General features: G+C 39.6%; 1 protein-coding gene across 1 annotated transcript in view; it reads left to right on the forward strand.

The window, feature by feature from the left end:
* LOC110502541 (AT-rich interactive domain-containing protein 5B) overlaps positions 1–17368 on the forward strand; it is a 73953-nt gene continuing 56585 nt past the window's right edge. Inside the window, exons 1-3 of the mRNA XM_021580660.2 lie at positions 1–66; positions 341–595; positions 8801–9035. Of these exons, the coding sequence (XP_021436335.2) occupies positions 46–66; positions 341–595; positions 8801–9035 (511 nt within the window). The 5' untranslated portion in view covers positions 1–45. The remainder of the gene's footprint in view (positions 67–340; positions 596–8800; positions 9036–17368) is intronic.

Here is a 17368-nt window from a genome sequence, read left to right on the forward strand (position 1 = left end):
CAAGTTTGGAGAGCGTGTTGAGTTTAATCAATTCAGAACGTCGAGATGGAGCCCAACTCACCGAAGGTAACGTACTAACATAATCATACACCATCATATTCTACTTTCGCATAATATTAACAATTTGGAGACAGCTAATTTACAATACTTGTATGTTTTGTTGTTTTTACATATTAATATATAGTTACATGGTTCTAAATCAGTCAGGTGTTATTAGTGCGTTATTTAAGGATTTGTCAAGCCATAGTCATTGCGCATGTCGTGCGATTTAATGGGTTTCCTCATTTATTGAATATGAATAAGTCATTAATTAAGTTGTTTATTGTTATTTTCTCCACAGTGGGTAGGCTCTTCTTGCGGTTTACACGGACCATATATATTCTACAAGGCGTTTAAATTTCACCGGGACGGTAAACCAAGAATTCTGTCCCTCGGAGACTTTTTCTTCGTGAGATGTAAGCCTGGGGATCCGATTTGCATAGCGGAGCTACAGCTGTTGTGGGAGGAAAGGACTACTAAGCAACTTTTATCAAGCTCAAAACTTTATTTCTTACCCGAAGATACTCCCTCGGGAAGGACAGTTAGCCATGGAGAGGTAATAACCTTATTTTGCTCTCATGACGTGCCTTATGCTGCCAAATGAATAACAGCGTATAGACTAACAAATATTCTGTGTTGATAAATCAATGTGGCATTTTCTGCATTCGTTGGTCATTAATTGTATAATATGCGCATGCATTATGTGATTCCCACATTGATCCATCACAAACGGCATGTGTCTATTACTGTGTTATTGTCTACTTAGCCTATTTGTTCATTGTGTCGACTGCTGAATGTGCAGTTCAATCTTATCCAGCTGTGCGTAATATCGCTGGTGCGGGGATAATTGTATTAGGGGAAGAAAAAACCCTATAGCCTACGAATCCAGCGTTTGTGATTTTATTTCATAATGGTGACATATAGGAGGAAATTGCGAAATGCATGAGATCAAAACTCCTAGATTCAACAACAGAGTCTTTCATCATAGCATATGAATGGTTGCTGAATACGTGCACACGACCTATTGAAAACGAGTGCTAACATGTCTAACTAACGTTACTTAATAATAAAAAAAATGTCTATGAAATCATTCGCATTCCTAACGATAAGATATTGTTGTCAGATCAAATGTACTGCCCTCTTACCCGAGGATCAGGACAGGTCGAAATGCCAAAGCATTACAAAAGGACACTTACTGTAGTCCGATATGTTGGCATTAGCAATATGATTAACTGAGTCATTTTGCTAAGTGGCCAAATATGACGCCTGTATCACATTTCATACGCGCGTGGCAGAGAGCGAAAAAGCTTGGGTTAGTTTTGTATATGCTTTTCTTGTGCGGTATACGAAAGAATCACATATTTTCTATATGCCACTGTAACCTACCCAAATACTCTATTCGACACAACATTAAATTGAAATATTTTTTCGATCACTTGATTATATGGTCACATGAAATATGCCTGCAGTTGCCATTAGGGAGGACAAAGCCTGGTTTGTATTTGATTAGCAATGCAAACATAACCGTATTTTCCTTTGCTGATGGTAAGCATTCTTTCCTCTTGAGTAATACAGTAGCTATCACATTTCCTTTTCATGAGAAAGGTATTTATAGTGGATGTTGCTATGAATAAATGTAACTTAATCCTTTTTTCTTCTTGACTCAACCAGGATCATCCAAATCCTTCATTTGCATTATCCTTTACACAATGTAATGACTTTGTAATTACATTGAGTGCATGCACAGTCCATCATTTAGAAACACACTTCTGCAATAAGGACAAGTCAGCCCCACCCCTTGAGAAGCCTGATTTACATTGTAAAGCGGTAACATCCACATGATTGGATATCTGGACAATATTATTTGACTCCTTCCAGGATCAAACGACAGAGAGACTCCAGTGTGTTGGTAGTGGTCAATTGATAGTTATAGCCTACAGCACAGCTGAAGTAGAGTATGACATAACATATGATGATATCTAAAACTGTGATGTTGATGCCAAAATCATGACCCCATTAAATGTGATTTTAAACTTGATTACATTGGACATTTACTCAAACAGGTAAACTGGCTGCAGTTATTACTCGTCAGTTAATTATATTTATGCAAATCTGCATAGCCTGAGACAGCTTTCAATTTCTAAGATTCACTTCGTAGTTATAGCCTCTGACTAATGGGTATGTCTAAGACTACATATTTACAGCACAAATGTGCACATGTCATGAGTACAATAAGTGTTTTCCTCAGTGTGATAAAAGGAGGTTATAAATCTCTCTGGATATCCCTTCTTGAGTTCAATGCTCAACGCATTATGTCATTTCCCCTCTGGCTCGGGTATTTGTATGCTCTTCGCCCCTCCCAGTGTAGGCAGGGACAAGAGAAACCCATGTCCTACTGTGCTCATTTTGCATTCGCTGACAAACCCTCTACTCCACTAGCTAAAAAATGCCTGCATGCTAATGTGAAAAGGCATTGTGTTGTGTGGCACACCCATTGTGAATATCATACAACCTCTATTTGTCTCGCTGCATTCTGTGGTCTGAGAACCGCCTATTGCAAAACAGTCACATGCGTTAAACTACTTATTGAGTGACACAGTATTAGGTATTGCCCTCAACGCCCCCCTCCGGTACATGTTGGCTCAATACACTGTCTTTATTTGGCTCATGTTTCAAGAGAGCTGTTTTAGATAACACTTACAGCTACAACCGCCAAAGTGCTGCTACAGCTAATTGCTTAGGCCTTATCTTTGCAGTACTCCAGGTACCCTTCGTGGAAATGGAAAATTGGCAAGTAGTGTGGTATTTTTGCATCATAAGCTAATAATTTGTTATTATCTCGGATGTCACTGCTTCTCCACTCTATTACTATACATGACAAAGCAGTGAGGTAGGAAAGCAGTGACTGCAGCAGTTTTATTGATTGCAGTAGAAATAAATGGTGGAATCTGTCCAGAATCAGCTTTGGTTCAAGGCAAAAATCCATACTGGTTGTGTTTGAGTGCTTGGGACATGTTTGTAGGGAAATCAGATGATATATTGTTTATTTGCTTTTTCTCAGATTTTCCTGGAGGGAGTATGTTTGCAAAAGTCATTTTCCAGTTATGTTATCTGGTGGTCCAGATATTCAAACAATAACTCAATAGAAGGTGTTATAACGACTTACACTACATGACCAAAAGTATGTGTACATCAGCACGTCGAACATCTCATTCCAATATCAATGTGTATTAATATGGATTTGGTCCCCCCTTTGCTGCTATAACAGCCTCCACTCTTCTGGGAAGGCTTTCCACTTGATGTTGGAACATTGCAGCGGGAACTTGCTTCCATTAAGCCACAAGAGCATTAGTGAGGTTGGGCGCTGATGTTGGGCGATTAGGCCTGCCTCGTAGTCTGCGTTCCAATACATCCCAAAGGTGATTGATAGTGTTGAGGTCAGGTCTCTGTGCAGGCCAGTCAAGTTCTACCACACCGATCTCAGCAAACCATTTCTGTATGTACCTCGCTTTGTACACAGGGGTATTGTCATGATGAAACAGGAAAGGGCCTACCCCAAACTGTTGCCACAAAGTTGGAAGCACAGAATTGTCTAAAATGTAATTGTATGCTGTAGCGTTAAGATTTCCCTTCACTGGAACAAAGGGGCCTAGCCCGAACCATGAAAAACAGCCCCAAACTATTATTCCTCCTCCACCAAACTTTACAGTTGGCAGTATGCATTGGGGCGGGTAGCGTACTCCTGGTATCCATAAAACCCAGATTCGTCCGTCGGACTGCCAGATGGTGCAGCGTGATTCATCACTCCAGAGAACGCGTTTCCACTGCTCCAGAGTTCAATGGCGGTGAGCTTTACACTACTCCAGACAACGCTTGGCATTGCGCATGTGATCTTAGGCTTGTGTGCGGGCTACTCAGCCATAGAAACCCATTTCATGAAGCTCCCGACGAATAGTTATTGTGCTGACGTTGCTTCCCGAGGTAGTTTGGAACTCAGTACTGAGTGTTACAACCTAGAACTGACCATTTTTACGCACACTCAGCGGTCCCGTTCTGGGAGCTTGTGTGGCCTACCACTTCGTGGCTGAGCCGTTGTTGCCCCTAGACGTTTCCACTTCACAATAACAGCACTTAAGGTTGACAGGGGAAGTTGTAGCAGGGCAGACATTTGACGAACTGACTTGTTGGAATAGTGGCATCCTATGACAGTGCTACATTGAAGGTCAATGAGATATTCAGTAAGGCCATTCTACTGCAAATGTTGGTCTATGGAGATTGCATGGCTGTGTGCTCGATTGTATACACCTGTCAGCAACATGTGTGGCTGAAATAGCCTAATCCACTAATTTGAAGGCGTTTCCACATATTTTTGTATATATAGTGTATGTGAGATGCTTACTGTTTAGTGAGCATGACACCAAATCACCCTATTCATTCAACAATGGCAGGAATTTGAGGCAGAGGGGGAGGGAGAAGCCATTAAGTCTGAACGTTGCCCTCAAGTAAATTCCTTTTGCGTTTCTAAAATACATGTAAATTATTATCTTGTTTTATGGCATTACTGGTGGTAATTTAAAATGTAATTTAAACTGGATGTTATGCACTTCAAAGAGAAACATAATTTTGGTTTATGTTATTTCCATACACATACATGAGTTTTTTATATTCTGCTGTTCTTTGATATACTGTATGTAATGATGTGTTATAACAGTGACTTTTCCCTCCACACATGAGAAATTGGTGGTATTTGGATTGGTTTACACCTTGTCATTGACAAACCACTAACATCAAACATTTTCCATAATGCATGACTCTAAGCCCCAAGCTATTGTGGATCATTATAACCTTAGAGGACTGAAACCACAGATGAGATGTTTGAATGTACTTAGCATATTTTCATTCTTTAGTGAATGCTCATAGCACTGCTTCAGCCTGATATGATTTAGTCTTTGATTACACACCCCACAGTCAAACTAAGTCAGATAGTATTCAGTACTGTGTGTTTTAAGTATTTTTGAAATGACACACTGTACAAAACAAAATGGTAGCAGCTTATAGTTTATAGCATATCTGATCGCCAATATCTTGCAGCCATATACATTGCAGGCATAAAACAACTATTTAACCCAGTTCCATTTTTAAACAGTCTCAGTAGAATATATTAGCCCCCTAGCATCTCCTGGCCTCTTTTTTTTAGATAGTTGAGTTTGTTTTGAGACACTGTAGCCAAGGTCAGTGCTGAGGAGGAAAGATAATGAACTCATATTGCATTTCACTCCCTCAGCCGAGCGCACCATGGAGCATTGTTCATGTCACCATGCCCATTACTCAATTACTAATCTCCTTTTGGCCCAAGGAATTCCTGGGTTGACCCCCTGAGCCACCAGACTGAAACCTTCTCAGCATGACAGGGGCTGTCTGTGGGACTCTTGACTCTTAACTGAAAGAGCTGTCCAACCAATGTACCACTTTGCCCTACAATGGTGACATTAAGGAATATCCCTTACAGTTCAAAAACTGTGGTGTTCTTTTTACAGAATGATATGTAATAATATGGATTTTATGGAACTTGACAGATCATGCAATTATTGTGTAGTAGCATTAATTGTTGAATTTTAACAGTCATAAAAGCACACTGTTTCTTTGTAGTCAATAGGGCCTTCAACTCTACTTTAGATTGCTTTGACGCTAAGATTGCTCTTTAGATCTTCCTAACATTACATATAGACTTCCCTTGTGACCTTCGCTTCATGTCAATGCATCTGGAGCTTCAAGCACATCTGAAACTGGCTAATGACTCATTATCACCTAATTGATATACTGTATCATTTATTAGTAGTCCTGGGAACGTTAATTGCTCTTACACCGTTGACATTCCACACATGTTATATAAGCTCTCATATATTATTTGTTTTAAAGTTTTTTAAAAAAGGGGTCAAATCCAGTATGTCCTGCAGGGGTTAAAGTAGATTACGTTTCTTACAGGTATGGAACACCCAAGTGCACGCACGCATTAATAATAAAAAAATCCAACTACAAAAACGACAGGGTAGCCTACTCTGCTGACACTGACAAACAGATCAATACAAAACCGATGTTGTCTGATCCGTATAATCGGCCTACGAAAAGAGGAGACACAAATACAAAGATGTCCATCTATCCTGGAGGAGGAAATGATTGTCCAGAAACAAACAAAGGTGGCACTGACCCAATGATAAAGACAGTGAATATGCACACTCACCGGGGATATGGCCGATGTTCTCCACCGGTGCCAATAAGATAGGCTACTGTTCGCTCAATTAAGTTATGAATTTTGATAACTAATAGACAGTCTTTTCATTGTCATCTCTTTACAGCAATAGCCATATGCTTTTCATTTTTTTTAATGTGATTCTGTTTGTAAATATTGTTATATGCCTGGCTGGGTCTCTCTGCTTTCCACTGACAGTCGCAACTCAACAAGGATCTATTTAGTATTTGCAGCGCGCGCTCCCCAAATTGCGGGCCCTTCTAACTGTAGGCTATGCAAAAAAAAATTTAAGCAGATTATCCTCTATGGCCAAATCATGCTTTCTGGTGTAGTAGCCTATTTTGATTTTTATTTATTTATGTATATACAGGAGTAAGCTAATTAGGCTATAGAATTTTGGCACTTACATTTACTTTAGAGAAAGTTTAGCTTCCCCTAGCCTCATGGACATGGTGCCTATACCATTTAATGTGGCATAAACACAACCAGTCATTATATTTTTGGAGCGTATAGCGTATAGCGTTTTTGGAGCGTATACCACCCAGTTTCCAGTCAATTCGCACATGTTTCATGTGGCTGACATGCAGTAATGTTAAATTAAGGTGTCCTATCGCTTTCCTATCGTTTTTTGGGGCATGTTTTATTCATTTTGATAGGCTCACGTTTACCGGTACGGCGTACCGTGACTCTGTAACAGACCGTATTGCCTTTCTTTCACTCTTGATGTCCTATATTATTAATCATGGACCTTTTGTAATAAATCACATTGTAATATTACTGCTCCATAAACATCTAAGGTTGTTGTAAACCTATTGTATCGTATGATAAAGAGCATGAAATGATATAGCAGCAACCTCTTGTGAATTGTTTTATTTGAAGTGTCACTTCTTTCCATTGGTAGCCTCATGAGACCTCTGACCTATATATGCAGCTTGGTGGTTTTATCTTCCAGTTCCTTCCACTATCAGTACCTTAACTCTTTATGGTAACTCATTGTGGATTTTTTACTGCATTTGAATGTGTGGTCTGCTCATTAACTAACTCATGTCACTCAAGTAAATCAAGTTACTAAACAGGATAGTTGGTTACATGCTGGCACCCACACCTGTCACATAAAATGTAATGACGTTAGAGAATACTTTCTGTGAGGAAAACTATAAAGTATGTTATGAATACACTCACTCAAATACATAATCCTTTGTGAAATCTTCTGAGTGACGTAGTATCAAATATAATATATCCCCTATGATTTGCCAGTTTATTATCTTTACGTAGGCAATTGTTTCAAAGCACAGTAAGAATTCCAGAGGATTTTTGGCTGCTGGCATCACTGCTTAACAATTTCAGCTATCTGCTGTTGATTGTTACTAAAATGGAGGTCTATGTTATGGAAATGTGTACCTAAAAAAAAAAGAGGCTTCCTTGCATCACGCCAGCACGCAAACAGTTTCAACCACCAACCAACCACCACTTGACAGCTCATTATAGGAGTGAAAAAAGCGAATGTCTTATGTTTCCGTTTACTGAGAAGACACTGCTATAGGAAGCTAACCATTACAGCTTTCTTATTTACAGATTTGTTTTTGATTAACTTTTCTTAGCAGTGGACGAGGATTGTGAAAATTTACTCTGTATGAAGAGTAGTAAAGGCACTGTACAGATGTAGGATTTTAATTTGACACCCTGTTGCAGGAAATGCAAACTGGTAGTGTGTTTGAGGTTTAAAAAGGGCTTCTTAAGTTTGTAATTTCCGCTTTCAAATTTTAGACTTGATTTGCCCTAACAAATAATGTATCGACCCCTACATAAATTAGAATACACACAATAATTCTAATTTCCTGTTGCTGCAGGATTATGTTCCTGCTGTGAGAAAGTGGTCAAATTAAAAGTGTGTGTGTGTGTGTGTGTGTGTGTGTTTGTGTGTGTGTGAATGCTTAAAGATAGCTTCAAGGGAAAGGTGTACAGACAGATGTAAGGTAAGCGTTAAAAAGTGTGTTTCTCCAGATGGACACATCTGTCCTCCAGATTCCGCAGTTTAATAACAATCTCATACCACTCCGGCCCGATAACAAGCACAACAGCGCCCATTACTCCTCAAAATGAAACCACATTTCAACATTTCTATGTTACAATTTTTTCATTGCAATTCCTGAGAAGGGAAAGATTGAAAAGCTATTTTAGTTTGCCTCAAACAACTTGTTCAAGGGTGGTAGACTCTCTCTAATATAATATTACATTTGAACAAAAGATTGCTTAGAAAAGTTCACCCTATTTACCATTGCAAGTTATGACCCCATCTCTAATAGTAACTATTATATTAGTCTTAAGGTGGTGTTAAGAGTTGACATATCCATGGTAGTTATTTTCCTCCTGACCTCACACTCCCTGCCCTCGCACCTCTGATTCATAAGGGTTGGGTTAAATGCGGAAGACACATTTCGGTTGAATGCATTCAGTTGTGCAACTGACTAGGTATCCCCTTTCCCTTTCCTTCTCTTGTCTCTCTTATAGCATGAGGTCATTGCTGTGTCAGAGAAGGTGATTGTTCGGTTGGAGGACCTGGTGAAGTGGACAGTCCCAGAGTTTTCGGAATGGTCCCACGGGCTGCGGGCAGCGCCTCTGAAGCCCTCTGTCCTGAGGGAGCTGGGCACCAACGGACACAGAGAGGCCCTCCACAGATACAGGGAGAGCACCTTCACCAGCGGCCTCAACTTCAGAGACATCCAAAGGGAGAGGTCTCAACTGGGTGAGGGCAGCAGCTTTCCTGTCTTTCAAGCTGTTTTGTTTGGCTGTTGATCTGTAGTTTGAACAAGCACTAGAATTATGATTGACATAATTTATACATGGAATTATAACTGTAATTATAAACCTCTTATAGGCTTTGTATAAATAGTTACCAGTTTAGATTACACATCACTGTAAGAGCCACACATGCACAATAATACATGTATGACCAATTCAAAATGGTTTCATTATGCATTTATTTTTGCTCATGTTACATAATTGTACAGTTATAATTGCATGTACATTCTGTATAATTGCCTCAGACCTCTGACATCCTTAATTTGTATCATTGATGTCATTGAGGTATTTGATAGCTGCATTGTAGCAGTGGCGAACCGTGGCTATTGGTCCTAGGTCTTCAGTGGGGGAAAATGATATTCCAACATGTTGTACCAATATAGCAACAGTTAATGCGCCCAACTGAATCAAACAGGCCTAAGGCTGAGCCATGCTTCGGGATGCCACTCACACAGAGGCAGCACCCGCATGGACAATGCTACCAGCAACAACAACCAAACTGGTAGCCTAATGCCATCAGTGTCACACTATCATCAAAAGAGAAAACAGTGACACATAAAAGGATGTGAGAATAAACAGGTTTGTGATGCTGAAAGGACAGTGACTGTAATATGCAGCACGCACCATGGAGTGTTTCCCAGTCGATATGTACAACTATTACTTCCCATTGTAAACACCTTTTTCACGTTCAGCACACAAAATCTAAAGTTTAAATGCAACAATGTTTCATACACAAGTTGTTTTCAAAGAGAGCTAACAACAGCAAGCGAGCTTTAACCTTTATTTAAGGCAAGTCCGTTATGAACAAATTCTTATTTACGATGACGGTCTACACCGCCCAAACCTGCACAATGCTGGGCCAATTGTGCACCGCCCTATGGGACTCCCAATCATGGCCAGTTGTAATACAGCCTGGAATCATACCAGGGTGTCTGTAGTGACACCTCTAGCACTGAGATGCAGTGCCTTAGACCGATGTGCCACTCAGGAGCCCTCCACTTACCAGATGACAATAATTTGAAACTTAACATCTTGTTGAAAGTTAATTTTGAAAAGGGCAAAGCTAACAAATTAGCAACAACATCCTCTTCGATTAACCTGCCGCAGCCGCTGCACACTAGCCTACAACAAAAGTGAGCTAGTTAGACCGTGCTTGCTATTGTGCAATGACCTGTCGGCAAAGGGTTCTTCAAAGGGTTCTCCTGCGGGTACAGCCGAAGAACCCTTTTACGTTCTAGATAGCACATTTTCTACTAAGAGTGTAGCTTCTGAGGTCCCAGCCAATTGCTGACTTAGATAGCTAAATGTATCTCCCCAGAGACTGCCGAAGAAAAACTCCTGATTGGGTATTTTTTTATTTTCAGTGTTAACCCTTTTCTTTTCCAACACAAAATGAAGATATGAAAATGATTGTTTAATATCAGCCAGTAGTTTTGAAAGTTGTACTCACAGGCCAAAACAGGTCCCCGTTTTTTGTACACTCTCATCCAATTGTGTACTAAGTCATCCACAACAAATATATATTTTTAGCAATTTGTATGATATGTTACGAATCCAATTTGTACAATATCTTACGAATTTGTTGTGCGTAGCCTTTTCCACTCAATACCCCTGTCATCCAGTATACATGTTAAAAATTACAGATTTTGTGATTGATAAGCGCCTGAATTGGAACGCAATGGCTGTAGAGTAACATGCTACACATGTCAGAGCGCAGGTTCTCCGTTTCACAGCGCTGTATTTGTGTTGACAGCTGTTATAAATTTGAGCGCCGCGCGACTTGAATATTCCCCATCCCTCCCTCTAATTGGCTACTTTTGCACATTTGTTGTTGTGTGAGTAATGGAAATGCTGTAAATAGAGACGAGTCTTTGTTCTGAAAGATGAGACGTTGAAGATTATAATAAATACCGCTTTGATGTCATACAAGCAAGCCAAACACATGTGCACTTCACATTTCCATATTTGAAAACTCATGTCATTTACAGTATCAACTATATACAGTTGAAGTCGGAAGTATACATACACTTAGGTTGGAGTCATTAAAACTCGTTTTTCAACCACTCCACAAATGTCTTGTCAACAATCTACAGTTTTGGCAAGTCAGTTAGGACATCTACTTTGTGCATGACACAAGTAATATTTCCAACAATTGTTTACAGGCAGATTATTTAACTTATAATTCACTGTATCACAATTCCAGTGGGTCAGAAGTTCACATACACTAAGTTGACTGTGCCTTTAAACAGCTTGGAAAATTCCAGAAAATGATGTCATGGCTTTAGAAGCTTCTGATAGGCTAATTGACATAATTTTAATCAATTGGAGGTGTACCTGTGGATGTATTTCAGGGCCTACCTTCAAACTCAGTGCCTCTTTGTTTGACATCATGGGAAAATCAAAAGAAATCAGCCAAGACCTCAGAAAAAAAATTGTAGACCTCCACAAGTCTGTTTCATCCTTGGGAGCAATTTCCAAATGCGTAAAGGTACCACGTTCATCTATACAAACAATAATACGCAAGTATAAACACCATGGGACCACGCAGCCGTCATACCGCTCAGGAAGGAGACGTGTTCTGTCTCCTAGAGATGATTGTACTTTGGTGCAAAAAGTGCAAATCAATCCTAGAACAACAGCAAAGGACCTTATGAAGATGCTGGAGGAAACAGGTACAAAAGCATCCATATCCACAATAAAATGAGTCCTATATCGACATAACCTGAAAGGCCGCTCAGCAAGGAAGAAGCCACTGCTCCAAAACCGCCATAAAAAAGCCAGATACAGCTTGCAACTGCACTTGGGGACAAAGATCGGTCTTTTTGGAGAAATGTCCTCTGATCTGATGAAACAAAAATTGTTTGTCCATAATGACCATCGTTATGTTTGGAGGAAAAAGGTGGCGGCTTGCAAGCCAAAGAACACCATCCCAACCGTGAAGCACGGGGGTGGCACCATCATGTTGTGGGGGTGCTTTGCTGCAGGAGGGACTGGTGCACTTCACAAAATAGATGGCATCATGAGGAAGGACAATTATGTGGATATATTGAAGCAACATCTCAAGACATCAGTCAGGAAGTTAAAGCTTGGTCGCAAATGGGTTTTCCAAATGGACATTGACCCCAAGCATACATCCAAAGTTGTGGCAAAATGGCTTAAGGACAACAAAGTCAAGGTATTGGAGTGGCCATCACAAAGCCCTGACCTCAATCTTATACAAAATTTGTGGGCAGAACTGAAAAGGCGTGTGCGAGCAAGGAGGCCTACAAACCTGACTCAGTTACACCAGCTCTGTCAGGAGGAATGGGCCAAAATTCACTCAACTTATTGTGGGAAACTTGTGGAAGTCTAACCGAAAACGTTTGACCCAAGTTAAACAATTTTAAGGCAATGCTACCAAATATTCATTGAGTGTATGTAAACTTCTGACCCACTGGGAATGTGATGAAATAAATAAAAGCTGAAATAAATAATTCTCTCTACTAATATTCTGACATTTCACATTCTTAAAATAAAGTGGTGATCCTAACTGACCAGGCAATTTTTATTAGGATTAAATGTCAGGAATTGTGAAAAACTGAGTTTAAATCTATTTGGCTAAGGTGTATGTAAACTTCTGACTTCAACTGTATACCCTGAGTTGTCTTGAACAGAAGGAGCCTATGTTTTTATACATTTTTATTTATTTATTTATTTCACCTTTATTTAACCTGGTAGGCTAGTTGAGAACAAGTTCTCATTTGCAACTGCGATCTGGCCAAGATAAAGCGTAGCAATTCGACACATACAACAACACAGAGTTACACATGGAATAAACAAAACATACAGTCAATAATATAACAAAAAAGTATATATACAGTGAGTGCAAATGAGGTAAGTTAAGGAAATAAATAGGCCATGGTGGCGAAGTAATTACAATATAGCAATTAAACACTGGAATGGTAGATTGGCAGAAGATGAATGTGCAGGTAGAGATACTGGGGTGCAAAGGAGCAAAATAAATAAATTAAATAAATACCAGTATGGGGATGAGGTAGGTAGATAGATGGGCTGTTTACAGATGGGCTATGTACAGGTGCAGTGATCTGTAAGCTGCTCTGACAGGTGGTGCTTAAAGCTAATGAGGGAGATGTGAGTCTCCAGCTTTAGAGATTTTTGCAATTCGTTCCAGTCATGGGCAGCAGAGAACTAGAAGGAAAGACGACCAACGGAGGAATTGGCTTTGGGGGTGACCAGTGAAATATACCTGCTGGAGCGCATGCTACGAGTGGGTGCTGCTATGGTGACCAGTGAGCTGAGATAAGGCGGGGCTTTACCTAGCAGAGATTTGTAGATAACCTGTAGCCAGTGGGTTTGGCGACGAGTATGAGCGAGGGCCAACCAACGAGAGCGTACAGGTCACAATGTTTGTCGTATTGTGAAGGAATTTATCTGCGGAACACGTACTTAAATGTAAATTTTATGCGCAACAAAATTAGTCTTGTTTGTCTGAAGTGCCTTGTGAATGCCTCACACTGTAAGATCATATTTTAGGATTTAGTTGGCAATAGAATAAGCTTTGGAATGATGACCACCTTGCCCAGAATGTGATTTCTAGTATTTTTTTTACAACAACAGTAATTGTATGATGTTGGGGGCTGTGGTCCAAACAAAAAACTACAAGTGTGCTTGCTTCAGTTCCGGAAAAGTTAGGAGAGCTCAAAAAAGCACCTTATAGTTGAAGGCTCTTTCCTTGAGTCATAGAAGTGCATTGAAATGACTTTGGAACTGTGCACAGTTTGGAGAGGTGCGTGGCCAGTTTGGAGAGGTGCGTGTCCAGTTTGGAGAGGTGCGTGGCCAGTTTGGAGAGGTGCGTGGCCAGTTTGGAGAGGTGCGGCGTGGTCTAACTAAGACATCAGTTAGACCTTTCATTCAAACCATATTCTTATTATGTTACTGAATGTATTCAGACTATTTTCAGATTTGATTGTTGACAAATGCTGTGAAAGGTAGAGTAAATGTCAAATGCACATAAAATCAACAGTGTAATGTTTGGATTCAGTCATGTGTCAGTTGAATTGTTGTGTCCTCACTTTTTGGTCTGATAAAGTGTTCTCTTTCAATTGCTACCATGATCATGCATATGCTTTTTATAGTTATTTTAGAAACATTTCAAACTATCCATATAGGCCATTTTCCATGAGTTTAAGTGAGTTTTTATTTTTTTATTTTGTATTTTACCCCCTTTTTTTCTCCCAAATTGGGATCAAACCCAGGTCTGTAGTGACACCTCAAGCACTGCGATGCAGTGCCATAGTCCGCTGCATCACTCGGGAGGCCAGTATAAGGGGTTTTAATTAAGATCCCGGACTGCATCTTTAAATCAGAACATATTGGAAATATTATTGAAAAGATTAAATACAAAAGGACAATTTTTTCATAAATCCTTAGGCCTTCTCTTATGGCATAGATGGCCCTCACAGTTCAACACTGCTCATTGTGGTATTTTACTGCTGCATTGAACAGAACATGAATCACAAGATATAAAGGAGGCTGATGAGTCATGCTAATCCTTGCAGATATTACATATTTGCTGGTTTATTTAAACAGAAGAAATGTGAAGGACTTTGAGTATATTTTTGTTTTTACCCCTTCAGATGAAGTAGCATAATTGTCATACAATGTTAATGACACATTCCGCATTCTCTAACTCCAATTTCATGTTTTTCTATTTAGTTTTTTCTTTTAATTCGTAGTTACAGAGTCCTCCCTGTCTTCATATAAAAATCTCCTATTGACGTCAATACAAGTAGAAGGTCTTGTCACACATTTTTATTTATTTTTTATTTCACCTTTATTTAACCAGGTAGGCTAGTTGAGAATAAGTTCTCATTTACAACTGCGACCTGACCAAGATAAAGCATAGCAGTGTGAACAGACAACAACACAGAGTTACACATGGAGTAAACAATAAACAAGTCATTAACACAGTAGAAAAAAAAAAATAGTCTATATACATTGTGTGCAAAAGGCATGAGGAGGTAATACATAGTTGTATCAATTTGGGATTTCTAGAGATACTGCTGTAATATTTTGCAAAAAATTGTTTTTTCCACAACCAAAAACATTTGACTAGAGAATAACTGAAAGAAGGTACAACATAGACAAAGCAAATTGAGAAAAAGCCCTTCAGAATGGGCTATTGATGGTTGTTATTGTTTTGGGTGATGTGTATGATGCATATATCCTCCAGTAGCTGGAGAGCTTGCTTGTTTTTTCATTTGAGTGTTACATTGCCCTTGAATACACTCTATATCATTACATTTTCATGCAGAAAGTGGATTGGAGAATCAATAATGGCCGCCTTGTCATTCTACTACATGAGGAATCAATAGTGTGTGTGTGTGTGTGTGTGTGTGTGTGTGTGTGTGTGTGTGTGTGTGCGTGTGCGTGCGCCAGTGCTTCTCTATATGTGCATTTGTGGTGATTGTGTAATAGGAATAGCAGAAAATATCAGAGGGACAAAAAAAGCTGTATCGATTTTTCTGATGTCAGTCTCGTCACCTTCTAATATTGTCTGTGTCTGTGTGATGCTAATGAGCGATGTAGCCATTAATGACTCCATCAGGCTGTGTAAATGCACTTGTCCCTCCAGTGGAGTCTCTCACTGGCTGCCAGCTGAATGTGCCGGGTCAGCAGAACTCCCCTGGCAGGGCACCAGCAGCCCTAGCCCTGTGGCATGTGTTCCCTCGCTTGCCTGCCGTTGGCTCTCTAACGATAAGAGAGGAATCATTCAACAAAGGCACGCTATTCCAGTGAGCTGCAGTTTGGATAGCTATATGGCTGTGATGAGCTGATGATTGAAATGAAATATGAATCAACAAGAGATATTGCACGCTTTCCTCGAGTGTCCTGCCGCTAGCAATGTAGGTTTTGTTAAAGCTTCTGAATCATTATTTTGATTTTAGATATTTTTGGGGAAATTATTATTTATAAGCCATTGAGTTTCTTAGTGTTGGATAGAGCTTTCGTGCTTGATCAGTTCTATTCATAACATGGATGATCTACAGTATATATCAGAGCCATTTATTCATTGAAAGAACAGGATACTGACAGAGATTGCATGGAAATAAATTGTGCGCTAAATAGTAATACACTGTTCTATTGTTCGAGGGAAACATTTTGTATCCTAGTGCATCCAAATATTTCCTGGCAGACAGTCAATGAAAAGTGCAGTGCATGGAAAGCTTAAATAATGCTCTCTACAAATGTGTTATGAATAGCAGATTCACAGTGCTATTGCTTATGTGAATTATATTATAATTATTATTATATATTATAGCAACTAAGCTATGTGCTCTGATCACAAAGGATAGGAAAACCGAGATCTCCACTGTAATTAATTTGAAAAACAGTGCCCTTGCCTTGCCTGCTAGCTAGAGCGCCGCATCGACCACAGTGATTCTTTTTACAGCGTGAAGTGAGAGTGGAGATGGCTATTATAATTCAAGTGCCGTCTTGAGGAAGAATTAACTTTCAAGGCTCTCCACATACTAAATGATCAGGGTTAAGAGCAAAATTACACTTATCTGGACTTGCAGGTGTAAAGATACCAATTCCACCATGCAGCCTTAGCAGGGAAAGTTTACATCGATCCCCAAGAGAACTGTCCCAATTTTGGGCCTGTCAAAATTGGTTCTATTCCAGTGGACTGGACTGGACAGGAGACTTAAGATGGCTTAAGATGTTTATTTTAATATATATTTTTAACTTCAAGCTTTTTACATGCAGTATATTACTGTGACATCAGTATCTGCATCTAGCCATCTACTGTATGTTCCAACAATTAAGAAAAGCCCCAATGTTGAGGAAGGAAATGAGGGTTGAGAGAGTGAGAGAGAGAGAGAGAGAAAGAGAAAGAGAGAGAGAGAGAGAGAGAGAGAGAGAGAAGAAAGAGAGAACATGTGTGGATCATTTGGGTCATGATTCATTCTTCACAACTGCAGCTCTTTCACCCAGAAAGACTTGCTGTGCTGTGACATGATGACATGAATTGTGCAAGGTCACATTTTTCACTCTTTCTCTACCCCCCTCTCTTCTCACCTAGCTGGAGGTCGATGATTAAATTATTTACAGGAAGAACAGTCAACCATGCTGCTTTCTAGTTAACAACATTTACATTCCTACTTGAATGAAAATTGTATGTTTCACAGGTGCTCCATATAAATATAATTAATCCACTGCATAAAGCATTATACATTATTTATAACTGTTGAGATGCTGCCACTGGCAATCTTC

This window comes from Oncorhynchus mykiss, chromosome 23 (genome assembly GCF_013265735.2).
Source record: "Oncorhynchus mykiss isolate Arlee chromosome 23, USDA_OmykA_1.1, whole genome shotgun sequence".
NCBI classification, from domain to species: domain Eukaryota; kingdom Metazoa; phylum Chordata; class Actinopteri; order Salmoniformes; family Salmonidae; genus Oncorhynchus; species Oncorhynchus mykiss.